General features: G+C 39.5%; 1 protein-coding gene across 1 annotated transcript in view; it reads left to right on the forward strand.

Annotated features, from left to right (window-relative positions):
• Window positions 1-14380, forward strand: part of ttll12 (tubulin tyrosine ligase-like family, member 12) — a 101757-nt gene that overhangs the window by 64184 nt on the left and 23193 nt on the right. Inside the window, exon 9 of the mRNA XM_039761833.1 lies at window positions 4261-4372. Coding sequence (XP_039617767.1) covers window positions 4261-4372 — 112 coding nt within the window. The remainder of the gene's footprint in view (window positions 1-4260; window positions 4373-14380) is intronic.

Here is a 14380-nt window from a genome sequence, read left to right on the forward strand (position 1 = left end):
TCAATAAATAATTATGCATGACATTGAGCGTGTGCCTACCCGGCGTGGGTAAGCCATTCAACCCCATTCAGGCTGCAAACCGTGGAATTCCCACTAAGTGCGACTCATACGCTCCCACTGGTTGCGTCCCTACCCTTTTTACACACCCCCCTCCCACCTCGCTACTACCGTGGTTGGGTGTCTTGGTGGATTATATATAGAAAAGCAGCCAAAACTGCACAGAGCAATGAAAAGTCTACGTCAGTCACAGGTACATCTAGACTGTGTAAAGACGACGACTCAAGTGACGAGTTGGAGGTGGGCACATGAGCGGGCAGTGCATACTGAACGAGAAATCAGCAGACTAGCATGACGGACGGAGCTGAATGGACGTCTTTCTACTCTCCTCCCGTTCCACACTCCGCGCCGTGCACCCCCATCCCTCCGTCTGTGAGGAGAAGGCGCGAGGACGGTCTGCCAGTTTTCAGTCACCGACGATTGTGTGTTGGTTCATTCCGTGCATTGTTACAATGTTGCTTTTCTTGCTGATTTATTACATTACCGATTTTTCAAATGTTAATTTTCTCCCTGTGCTTAAAAATTATTAAAAAACCAGCCTGATTATGCGGCTTATGGTACGCCGCGTGTTGGCGTACTTAAGGTTACTTAAGGTGTGTTTCCAGCAGCTTTTTGAATCCATCCTTTTAGTGGAGATGACACTACTGATGAAAGTTCCTTCTAAACTCACATAGTTGAAGTCGCAACAAGTTGTAACTACAGGGTAAGAGTGAGTTATCATTAGAGTTTTGCTAATAGAGCATATTTTTGTTGCAGAGTCCAAATTTGCAGAGGGAGGAATATAAAACTTAATAAGGATAATGTAACTTAACGTCCCTCAGCAGATGAATTCCAACAGCCTGTATGTCTATTTCTGGATTATAAATATTAATTTTAACTGTAATATGCACTCTTTTACACTATTCTACATTTACATAGATGTCCATTCCCCACTTCTTTCCACACCAAACTGGGTCTCTGCCAGAATGAGTAAAATTAAATCTCGTTAGCATTACAATAATGTAAGGTATACAGGTTTCAGCCAGCTCTCCATGATACACAAGAAAGTAGTAAAGAGGCTATACTGTATATTTGCAGTTAAACAATCATATTCTCTTGTTTTTGCCATGCCCTCAATGATTAAACTATACATTGAAAAACACATGAATATAAATATCAATAAATGCCAGTATTAAAGAAGGGGTTTGTACATTTGATAGAAGAATCAGTGAGCAAGTGACATTCCATCTATGGTCTAGCGACTCATGTCCTGCTTACAGAGGAACTGATTACGTACATCCAAATCTGTTCCTTGGATCAATCAATCAATCATTTATTTATATAGCACATATTCATACAAAAAAAATGTAGCTCAAAGTGCTTTACAAAATGAATAGAGAAATAGAAGACACAATAAAAGATAAACATAAGTCAACATTAATTAACATAGAATAAGAGTAAGGTCCGATGGCCAGGGTGGACAGAAAAAGAGAGAGTTGTAGTCAGGGTGGGTGATGAAGTAGTCCATACAGATGAAACTACAGTTTTCACTTGCTGCGCTGGCTACTTTGAGCAGCTGTTTAAAGCTCATCTTCCAGCTAGGAGGTTGGACATCTCTGGGTCCAAGGTTCTTGAGACTAATCCTCCAATAAGCTAAGAACTACTAAGAATCTCATTGAGATTGCACAATTGGTAAATCAGCTGAGGGTAGGGAATGCTGCAGGTATCTGGGGTGAACTTCCTCTTGGCAAAGCAAGCAATTTTTGCTTCCATTTGGGAGATGAATGTCATCCCAACTGACTGGAAAATGGGATTGTTGTCCCTATCTGGAAAGGGAAGGGTGATCACCTGGATTACAGCAACTACAGGATGATAACACTGCTCTCAGTGCCAGGTAAGATCCTCACTAGGGTTATCCTTAATAGGGTCCACGATCACTTGCTCACCTGCCAGCGACTGGGGCAGTCTGGTTTTATGCCTAAGAAGTCTACCATTGATTGCATCTTGGCACTGAGGGTTTTCATTGAGTGTAAGTACAAATATCGTCAGAGTTTCTTTGCAGCCTTTGTTGATTTTCATATAGCATTTGACTCAGTTGATCAAGCTGCCCTGTGAGACATCCTGAGCCTTTGCAGGATCCCCCTGAAGTTGCTGGATGACATGGCAAGCCTGTACGCTGGCACTGTGAGTGCTGCTGTGCATTGTGGAGGCAGAACCTCTGAATTCTTCCCAGTTGATTCTGATGTTCGTTAGGTGTGTGTTCAATGATTACCACAGACTGGGTGTTGGGTAGGGTTGTGGGGTCCAGTGACTGTGGGTCATCTGTTGGTGAAGAAAGACTTCATCATCCATAAAAACTGTAATGGAAATAAGTAATGGGGTTGATAGTGCGGCTGTGCGATGTCTTAACTTCAAGTCAAAAGATCGCCTGGTGGGGGGTAATGGTGCACAGGCATTTTAGCTCAGAATGCAGTACTTTTGTTGTCTCACAGATAGTTGTTTAGTCACTCTAAAATTAAAATTTCCTTATCATGAAATGGATTTGAATACATGTCTTCTTGGACCAAGTCTGTATTTTAATCTGACTCGATTCCAAAAGACAGCATTTCAAGGAAGCAATTTGACTAGATTAAACAGGTTATCTATATTTGTACACAAAAGATTTAAAATATATTGCTGTCTGAAGTTGTGAGAGAGATTGTCAGACTTGATAATGAGGTTGTTAAATAAAGTCACATCCTAACGGACAGTTTTCTTAACATTAAAAAGATAAATTATATTATTTTATTCCTTTACAACTACACTTCCTAATATTCTTTGTCCACAGTGATTATGTAATCGTAACAATTGTGGAAAAATTATAAATAGGAGCTCATTGTTTTATTTTGTAAAACTTGCAATTTGCCTTACATTTTTGCCAAGGTCTGCTAGAGCCATGAAAAACGAAAATATGTTCCCTTTCCTATTTTTATTATACCCATTGAATTAAAGAACTGTAAAACAGGATATGTGGTTTCAGCATGGTCACACATGCTAGAACAGAAAAGCAAAATATTCCATATTTTTTTTGTTTCTATTATAGAATAAAAGTACATATTTTAAGATTAAAGTTACATATTTTAAGATTGTTATTAAATAAAATATCTCCTTTTGTTAATTATTATTGTGGCTTACTTTTTTGTCCATATCATGCACAATTTGTTGTGGCACCCACTTTTTAAAATATGAAGAACAAAAATGATATTAAAGTGATCAAAGGTGGTTACCATGACTCTGTTTTGTTTAATAGAAAAAAAAAATGTAACATCATGTAACATAAAAAAATGGAATGAATGGATAACATTTCATCAGATTTATTTAATATGTATAGATATGCAAGTTCCTTAAGTGATGATCATCTATGGAAACCAGCCTATGCATTACTCAATGAAAGTAGAAGGGTTTTTGGTTGTGTATCTTTTTTTTATTCACTAGCTCACCGTAAGTAAATCTGCATAAAGAATATTTTTCCATTTTTCCCTTAAAATACTTAATCCATTTCAGACTGGCAGGGGCTAATGCCCAGCAAAGAATAAAGTCTAAATACAGTATATGATGTAGTCAGTCATTGTCCAATCCGCTATATCCAAACACAGGGCACAAGGCAGGAACAGATCCCAGGCAGGGCATCAGCCCACCGCAGGACACACACACACACTAAGGACAATTTAAGATTGCCAGTGCTCCTAACCTGCATGTCTTTGGACTGTGGGAGGAAACCAACGCAGACACGGGGAGAACATGCAAACTCCACGCAGGGAGGACCCGGGAAGCGAAGCCTGGTCTCCTTACTGCGAGGCAGCAGCGCTACCACTGCACCACCGTGCTCCCCGTATATGATGTAATTCAACGTTAACTGTTTTTTATATTTATTTTGAGTTTTTCTCCCACATTCCCCAAGATGAACATTTAAGATTGGTTGGGGGTTCCAAATTGCCCGATTGTGAGTGAGGCTGTAATCTCTCAGTTGCTTTCAGCTGGGTTATGTGGGTTTGGAAATTTTATTTAGTGTGTATAATTAATAGATTTTAAAAAATGTAGTTAATTGTATTGCATTGTATTATTTTATTATTCATTGTTAATTATTTGTTATTTGTATAGCATTAAATATACAGAACGATAGAATAACATTGGTAATTGTACGTAATAAATAGTTTTCAATGTATTGGTGAATTTTTATTCTAGAGGTAAAGATAATCATTGGATTTGTAAGCCATGGAACCTTGCAAGAGGCCTGGACACCCATATAACAAATGACCTATCCTATATTATTCGTCAGAGAGAAAGCACACCAAAGGTACTGTACCATTTTATATATTTTTTGTATGTATGTCCGAACTTTTGGCCTGTACTATATATATGTGTATATATATATATATATACAGTATATATATATATGTATATGTATATATATATATATATATATATATATATATATATATATATATATAATAATCAGAGTATAGCATAACGTCAATGAAACTTATGGGATATTAATCTGGTCAGTTAAGTAGCAGAGGGGGTTGTTAATCAGTTTCAGCTGCTGTGGTGTTAATGAAATTAACAACAGATGCACTAGAGGGCAACAATGAGATGACCCCAAAACAGGAATGGTTTAACAGGTGGAGGCCACTGACATTTTTCCCTCCTCATCTTTTCTGACTGTTTCTTCACTAGTTTTGCATTTGGCTACAGTCAGTGTCACTACTGGTAGCATGAGGCGATACCTGGACCCTACAGAGGTTGCACAGGTAGTCCAACGTCTCCAGGATGGCACATCAATACGTGTCATTGCCAGAAGGTTTGCTGTGTCTCCCTGCACAGTCTCAAGGGCATGGAGGAGATTCTAGGAGACAAGCAGTTACTCTAGGAGAGCTGGAGAGGGCCATAGAAGGTCCATAACCCATCAGCAGGACCAGTATCTGCTCCTTTGGGGGAGGAGGAACAGGATGAGCACTGCCAGAGCCCTACAAAATGACCTCCAGCAGGCCACTGGTGTGAATGTCTCTGACCAAACAACCAGACAGACTTCATGAGTGTGACCCAAGGGCCCCATGTCCTCTAATGGGCTAAGCTCACTGTCCAGCAGCATGCAGCTCGATTGGCATTTGCCATAGAATACCAGAATTGGCAGATGCACCACTGGTGCACTGTGCTTTTTACAGATGAGAGCAGGTTCACCCTGAGCACGTGACAGAAGTGAAAGGGTCTGGAGAAGCCATGGAGAACATTATTCTGCCTGTAATATCATTCAGCATGAGCAGTTTGGTGGTGGGTTAATGATTGTCTGGGGAGGCATATCCATATGGGTCACACAGACCGCTACAGGCTTGACAAAGGCACCTTAGCTGCCATTAGGTATCAGGATGAAATCCTTGGACCCATTGGCAGACCCTATACTGGTACAATGGCTCCTGGTGCACGACAATTCCTGGCCTCATGTGGTGAGAGTATGCAGGCAGTTCCTGGAGGATGAAGGAATTGATACCATTGACTGGCGGCCACCACACTTTCCTGACCTAAATCCAATAGAACACCTCTGGGACATTATGTTTTGGTGCATCCAATGCCACCAGGTTGCACCTCAGACTGTCCAGGAGCTCAGTGATGCCCTGGTCCAGATCTGGGAGGAGATCCCCAACAACACCATCTGTCATCTCATTAGAAGCATGCACCGATGTTGTCAGGCCTGTGTACAAGAACACAGGGGCCATACAAAGTGCTGCGTACAATTTTGAGTTGCTGCAATTAAATTTTGGCAAAATGGACTAGCCTGCCACATAATTTTTTCACTCTGATTTTTGGGGCGTCTTTGAATTCAGGGCTCTGTAGGTTGATCATTTTCATTTCCATCAAACAATGTGGCATCCTTTCGTTCCTAACACATTTCCCAGTCTATATCAGTATAGATATCCAGGAGGATTTCTTTTTCCCATTGAGATCTGATGTGTTTTCAAAGTGTTCCTTTAATTTTTTTGAGCAGTATATATATATATATATATATATATATATATATATATATATATATATATATATATATATATATATATATATATATATATATATATATATATATATATATATACATACATACATACATACATACATACATACATACATACATACATACATACATACATACATACATACATGTATGTATGTATAATATGTATGTTAGTATGTTATTGACAGTTTCCTGGTTCAATAGGCTCCTGGAAGCAATTAGGGAATGTGGAGATGACCCGGAACATGACAATACCATACTTATTCTTGCAATTTAAAATGGGATTATCTAAATCATTAACTCTTCTGAATTGTCATGTAACTACCAAAATATGTGTTCTGCTTGGTTGCACTGTTATATTGCAGCACTACAGAGACCATTCCGTTACTCCTATTCCCAGTCCTGCTGTCAGCGAACTGCTTACGCTGGCTTGTGTCTCCAAATTACAGGCGTAATCTTTTTTTCATCAGATTATTCTGTCAAAATCAGTTCTGAACTGCTACTTACTTGTTGGTTCTTCCATTACTTGTCCCATACCTTGAGCCACTTTAAAGTTTTTCAAAAATGAACGATTAATAATTGTCTTGTAAAAAGATTTCCTTACCTCATTTTTTTTTTTATTTTGTTTTATTTAATATAAAGTGTCCTAGGCTTTGTCCATTACCAAAGCACCAAGGCTCGGATTAATCTCACCAGAGGACTAATGGATTTAGAGGAGATCTTTTAATGTGTTGCCAGCTATTCCCCATATGGTTTAATCTCCCTGAAAGGTTAATCCACAGATTCTTTCAGGGAATGGAAGAAATTGGAATTTCAGCAAATACTATATATCCAGGGAACATTAATTACCTAGACAAGCTTGATAATTCTCTCTCAGATAATGCTTCAGTCATTTTTGTAAGCAAAAGCAGAGAATTCCAGAATAGAAGGTATTTAACTTTTCAATACAGAGAAATAAGAATCTGTACTGTAATAGTATTTCCTTCAGAAAAACAGACACTTGAGGTTTTATTAAGCACTGAAGTAATATCAGAGTTCCCACACATCCTTAAAAACCAGGAAACTCTGAAAAATAACATGCTAAATGCAAAAGTTATTCTACCCATGATGTATTTCCCTTGACAAGTGGTCTCCAGTCCTGGTCCTGGAGGCTCTTAGTGGCTGCAGGTTTTCTTTCTAACCCTTTCTTAATTGGTAACCAGTTTGTGTTACTAATTATCCTGTTTCGTTTCATTTTAATTGACTTGTTTTTTTAAGATTTATTCCCCTGAATTTCTTCATCTTTCCTCTGATTTGCTTCATTTCTTTCCTTAAACGGTACCCAAACAGAAATGAAATGTGAAGTGATTGACCCAGCAGAAGACCAACTAAGTCAGGGCCTGAAACTCCAACCAGTTGCTTAATTATGTGCCAATTCTGTTCTTAATTAAATCCATTCTTTAATTCCATGGCTTTGTTGCTGCTTTCATTACACAATAGCATACATTTATATAATAGTTGATTTTTTCTTTTCTAAGAGCATTGTTAAAATATTTTTTGGGGACGTGAGCCACTCAACATTCATGAAACCTTCATCTTTCTTTATTTTCAGATATTGTACGATAGACACTGATTTTGTATCTCATTATTGTTTGGCTACTAATTAAGGAAAAAAAAATCAATTAACACTAGAACCCCTGAAGCCTACAAAAAAAGTTGCAGTCCTGGGCCACCTTAAATTCCTTCACACCTCCTCATCAGCATCTTTTCTTTGCAAATGTGTCAGTTAGCACTGGCAGCATGCAGCCCGCTATGTCATCCCCCATCAACACCGCTGAAGTTCTCCCATGCTATGAGGTGTCTGGAATTGTATAGTCTTCACACATTATAACATTTCGTGTCAACCTTTTGTCATTAGTACTATAACATGAAAAAAACTTTCTGTTTTAGTTATGTGTTCAACATTTCTTGCCTTGCATTTCATGTCATCCAAAATGTACCCAGCTCGTTGTAGACACGGAACACACATCAAATTTGTGTATTCCAAATAACAATATATTATTTACCCTATACAACTCCAGGCACTTCACACCCAGATAAAGAGCCTTTAGGTGGGAGAACTTCAGCTATGTCGGCAGGGGAACGGGGTATCCGGCTGCTTGCTGCCAGTGCTCATCGGCACATTTGCAAAACAAACACACTGATGAGGAATGAAAAGGTCTAAAGGAATTTAAGGTGGCTGTGGATTACGACCTTTTTGTAGGCTTCAGGGATTCTAGTGTTATGGGTTCTGAGTCTTAAAGAGTAAATCAATTAAAATTAATTCAAAAGAAGTTAACTAGCAACAAAAACAGGTCATTAATTAAGAAAAGGGTTAAAATGAAAACCTGTAGCAATTGCAGCCCTCTAGGACTGGAGTTGGGGTTCCATGACTTAGATCATCTAAACTAGTGTTGGACTGGTAGCAAAACTGTTCTGAAGCAAATAATGGATAATGCCAATACCCCTGACTTACTCCAGCCTCACAGGAATGCTGAGCCATTGCGCCACATTACGCATCACTTTCTTCTTGAGAACCTTGTAACAGGTTCCCTGTAAAGTCTCTGTCGCATTGTAGAAGTCAAGGGGGTAGGGGTCCTGACATCAGAATGCCTGAGCATGTTTCTCCCTGTCTACTTTACCACATGGAGGAATTTTGATGATTAATAATCAATACAAAAGTGGCCACCAAGCAGGAGGCTCTTACTTTTTACTTTTTTACTATTTATCTTACCTTTCTCTATTGTAGGAGGCAGGTCTCTGGCCTTTAGACTTGTATTAAGGTAACTGAGGCACACTCATCTTAAGAAAAAGAATAATACAGTTTATTGATACACAAAAATAAGGCGTATAGAAATATGATAATAGAAATATGTGTGCTTATATATGTGATATATATATATATATATAATATAAACTGCTCAAAATAATTAAAGGAACACTTTGAAAACACATCAGATCTCAATGGGAAAAAGAAATCCTCCTGGATATCTATACTGATATAGACTGGGTAATGTGTTAGGAATGAAAGGATGCCACATCGTTTGATGGAAATGAAAATGATCAACCTACAGAGCCCTGAATTCAAAGGCGCCCCAAAAATCAGAGTGAAAAATTATGTGGCAGGCTAGTCCATTTTGCCAAAATTTAATTGCAGCAACTCAAAATTGTACGCAGCACTTTGTATGGCCCCTGTGTTCTTGTATACATGCCTGACAACATCGGTGCATGCTTCTAATGAGATGACAGATGGTGTTGTGGGGGATCTCCTCCCAGATCTGGACCAGGGCATCACTGAGCTCCTGGACAGTCTGAGGTGCTACCTGGTGGCATTGGATGGACCAAAACATAATGTCCCAGAGGTGTTCTATTGGATTTAGGTCAGGAAAGTGTGGTGGCCAGTCAATGGTATCAATTCCTTCATCCTCCAGGAACTGCCTGCATACTCTCACCACATGAGGCCAGGAATTGTCGTGCACCAGGAGCCACTGTACCAGCATAGGGTCTGACAATGGGTCCAAGGATTTCATCCTGATACCTAATGGCAGCCAAGGTGCCTTTGTCAAGCCTGTAGCGGTCTGTGTGACCCTCCATGGATATGCCTTCCCAGACAATCATTAACCCACCACCAAACTGCTCATGCTGAATGATGTTACAGGCAGCATAATGTTCTCCATGGCTTCTCCAGACCCTTTCACTTCTGTCACGTGCTCAGGGTGAACCTGCTGTCATCTGTAAAAAGCACAGGGCACCAGTGGTGCATCTGCCAATTCTGGTATTCTATGGCGAATGCCAATCGAGCTGCATGCTGCTGGGCAGTGAGCTCAGGGCCCATTAGAGGACATGGGGCCCTTGGGTCACCCTCATGAAGTCTTTCTGGTTGTTTGGTCAGAGACATTCACACCAGTGGCCTGCTGGAGGTCATTTTGTAGGGCTCTGGCAGTGCTCATCCTGTTCCTCCTTGCCCAAAGGAGCAGATACTGGTCCTGCTGATGGGTTATGGACCTTCTATGGCCCTCTCCAGCTCTCCTAGAGTAACTGCTTGTCTCCTAGAATCTCCTCCATGCCCTTGAGACTGTGCAGGGAGACACAGCAAACCTTCTGGCAATGACACGTATTGATGTGCCATCCTGGAGAAGTTGGACTACCTGTGCAACCTCTGTAGGGTCCAGGTATCGCCTCATGCTACCAGTAGTGACACTGACTGTAGCCAAATGCAAAACTAGTGAAGAAACAGTCAGAAAAGATGAGGAGGGAAAAATGTCAGTGGCCTCCACCTGTTAAACCATTCCTGTTTTGGGGGTCATCTCATTGTTGCCCCTCTAGTGCATCTGTTGTTAATTTCATTAACACCACAGCAGCTGAAACTGATTAACAACCCCCTCTGCTACTTAACTGACCAGATTAATATCCAATAAGTTTCATTGACTTTATACATAAATATATTAAAAAGTGTTCCTTTAATTCTTTTAGGCAGTGTGTATATATATATATATATATATATATATATATATATATATATATATATATATATAAATATAAATATAAATATAAAAGACTGGACATGAACAGACTAGATAGACAAACATATAACATGAATAAGATGAATATTTTCATGATACCAAGTGTTTATCGATGATGTCCAATGCTGTTTGAAGTTGTTGTTTGTTGTTGCTTCAGCTTCAAGTGGATGATTCTTCCTGTGTTGTAGTGTACTTTTTCTCTTTGCTGCATGATTTTTTGTCAATGTTGTGCTGCTGCTTCCTATGCCTACCTTCTGCTGCCTTGTGCCATTTTTTTAGGGAAAAGGCATCACTCATTCTGGTCAAAGCGTTTAGATGCTGAGGTTCCATATTCTTGAAGTAATGGCTGCTCCTAAGCAGACAGCGCTCAGTGCTTAGCTTGGCAAGCTAGATCTCAGCTGTCTGGATCACAAAAAGAAAAATTTGTTGGCTTTGGGTCTCCAAGCAAGAGGCTCATAGCTTTAAGTCTGAGATCAAGATTCAGAAGTTTTCTGTCACTTTGGGAGACCCTCCTCTCCAAGAGAATCCCTCAGGAGTTCAGGGAGTGTCCAGCAAACATCCCAGAGAGAGAGAGATTCTACTGGATGGTACTAAAAGTTTTAAAGGAAAGTTGAACCTTGTCCCAATTGGATAAAGTCACTTAAAGTTACAAAACCAGTATCTTCTAATAGCTGGGTTCTTCTTTCCATCTTAGTTGTCTTTCCTTAAATTGTAGGTCCTTGCTTGAGTCCATTTTGTGCTTTCTGGCTCAAGAAGGGCCTCTGGATAGATGTTGGATCACCTCTGATTTGCACCTTTGTTGTAAGAGTAATTCCAGGCAGATCCTGGTACAAGCTGGAGTTCAGTCACTTGGTTTGGAATGTAAGTGGGAGTTTTGTGCAGCTGGATGCCTGCATCCCTGTTAAATCTACTTTCTTAACAGGCCTGGTGTGCCATGAAAGAATAGCAGAATGGGAAATGCCAACTTTGTCCTACAACCTCTGGGTACTGAAATTCTGGTAGGGTGTGGAAGGTTGGGAGTAGAAGATGAGGCTTTCATCAAAATTAAAGCATTTCAAAATTTAAAAGGTTCCATGCATCACTGTTTTTAAACACTAAAGAAAGAAATACAAATTAACAACAATACATTCAAAGTAACGCCACAGGCATTTGTAGATTGTTTCCTCATTCCAGAAACCTCTTTTTCAAAACCCACATACAGTACTGGTAGTGCAGGTATGCCTTCAGCCCTGTAATCCTCTGTGGGTGGCACTTGGATTTGACTTTAAAATTCTCTACAAAAAAAAATATATATATATTTAATTGAAAATTCATAACAGAATGCATTCCATTGCCATCCACTGCAATGAAAAATGCATGCATTTTGCATTCAATATGCAATCCAAATGATGACACACTGCAAACATTGACAGATTGAGCCCATGTTTTACCAAAATCTGTACTGAAATTCAGGTACTTTACATTTTAAGGTATAATCAATAACATAGTATACTGAACGTTTATATTAATTAAGGCGTCATAACTTTATGTTTTTTTTGTTGCATTTTAAAAGCATGACTTCTCTGTTATCTTGCATACATTTAAATTAAGATCATAGTAAGGGCTAAGAGCAGACCATTTTTACCATTTATTTAATTTACTTAGATAAATATGTCGACCTTAAAGAAAAAAAAAGTTCTGAAATTTACGTTTTTGTTGAAAAAATGGTAAATTGTTCTTACTTAATTTGTCATAGGTAGTCAGTTACTGATATGATTTGAATTAGGTAACTAGTGTAGTGGAGAAAAAACAGTTCTAGCTTGAATGAAAACACGCTGAGCTTCTGGATGAGCAATCGGAAAAAGACTTTATTTCCTAGAGCACAAAGCCAACTCATTTCATTGCAGTGAGTGCCATTAGTCCTTTGGAACCTTATATTTATTACAGTTCTTATCACAAGACTACCTCACTCACATATTTTTCATCAGTATCTGACTCCTGGTACCCTACTCCTACATTCCTTTGTTTTTGCTTAGACCACCAATATTTTCTAGTGCTTTATGGGCATTAATAATTTTCTGATCTGCTGTGTTTAATGAACATTTATAGTTTTCTAATGGACATAATTGCTTTCTGTCCATTATCTGCCACCATTATCTTGACTCGAGAAGCATGTTGCCATCTGACCAAAGGAGTGACTACCTCTTAACAGTCACATCTCATCCCAGATTACTTAGCGAATAGAAAGTACAGGCATAAGCCTTGTGTGAAGCCATTGGTTACAATAGTATACATATGCATATGTGTCACTTACAAACATATTCTCTATATGTTTATGAATTCTCTATGCTAGTTACTTATTGTATCTGTCTGTTAATCTGTTTGACAAGTGAATGTGAATCATTCATTATGTGTTTGCATCATTGTGTTTATTATAATGTTCCTAGTCTTTAATATAAGATGAGATAAGTTAAACACAGATAGAAATAGAAAAGTTTTGCATGTGTGTAGCAAGGCTACAAAGCACGACAAGTGGTTTGGCTTTCTGGACTGGCTGTCACTTTCTTATATGGCTGGGAGGCTGTCTAAGAAAGATCTCTTTAGTCACGATTGTGGAGAAGTAAGTTCTGGGAGGACCCCGCCTGGTAAGGATTCCAGCTGCCAGTTGCTGGTGCCATGTTGCTATGACATCTAAGCAGGGAAAGCATGTTTCGGCAGGAAACTTTTCTTTTTAAGGGGAATGGTGGATCAAGGATGGGGTGGAGGCATAAGGCAAGGAGCACGGCTATCTTCGCTTAAAGAATATTTCATGATCAGACTTCACCCAGGGACATCTGCTATTTGTGGGTGGCCAACCCAAAATTGAAACAGTGAGGCGAATCCCCAAGAAGAGGCCAGGGGTTGTGGTATATGAACCTGAAGTTCTCCAGGTGCTCCCGTTGGTGAGTCAGACTTGTGTCTAAGTTCTTTGGGATAACCATTCAGGAAGCCATTTTTTGCCCGAGGGCTGTTTTTTTTTTCCCCTCCATCATGCAGTAAGAACTGTACTACAGGATTCTTTGCCGTGACACAGACTACATTTAATACAGTGCATCTGGAAAGTATTCACAGCACATCACTTTTTCCACATTTTGTTATGTTACAGTCTTATTCCAAAATGGATTAAATTCATTTTTTTACTCAGAATTCTACACACAACATCCCATAATGACAACGTGAAAAACGTTTACTTGAGGTTTTTGCAAATTTATTAAAAAAAAAAATCACATGTACATAAGTATTCACAGCCTTTGCTCAATACTTTCTTGATGCACCTTTGGCAGCAATTACAGCCTCAAGTCTTTTTGAATATGATGCCACAAGCTTGGCACACCTATCCTTGGCCAGTTTCGCCCATTCCTCTTTGCAGCACCTCTCAAGCTCCATCAGGTTGGATGGGAAGCTTCGGTGCACAGCCATTTTAAGATCTCTCCAGAGATGTTCAATCGGATTCAAGTCTGGGCTTTGGCTGAGCCACTCAGGGACATTCACAGAGTTGTCCTGAAGCCACTCCTTTGATATCTTAGCTGTGTGCTTAGGGTCGTTGTCCTGCTGAAAGATGAGCCGTCGCCCCAGTCCGTGGTCAAGAGCGCTCTGGAGCAGGTTTTCATCCAGGATGTCTCTGTACATTGCTGCAGTCATCTTTCCCTTTATCCAGACTAGTCTCACAGTTCCTGCTGCTGAAAAACAACCCCACAGCATGATGCTGCCACCACCATGCTTCACTGTAGGGATGGTATTG

The sequence above is a fragment of the Polypterus senegalus genome, chromosome 8 (assembly GCF_016835505.1).
Source record: "Polypterus senegalus isolate Bchr_013 chromosome 8, ASM1683550v1, whole genome shotgun sequence".
Taxonomy (NCBI): domain Eukaryota; kingdom Metazoa; phylum Chordata; class Cladistia; order Polypteriformes; family Polypteridae; genus Polypterus; species Polypterus senegalus.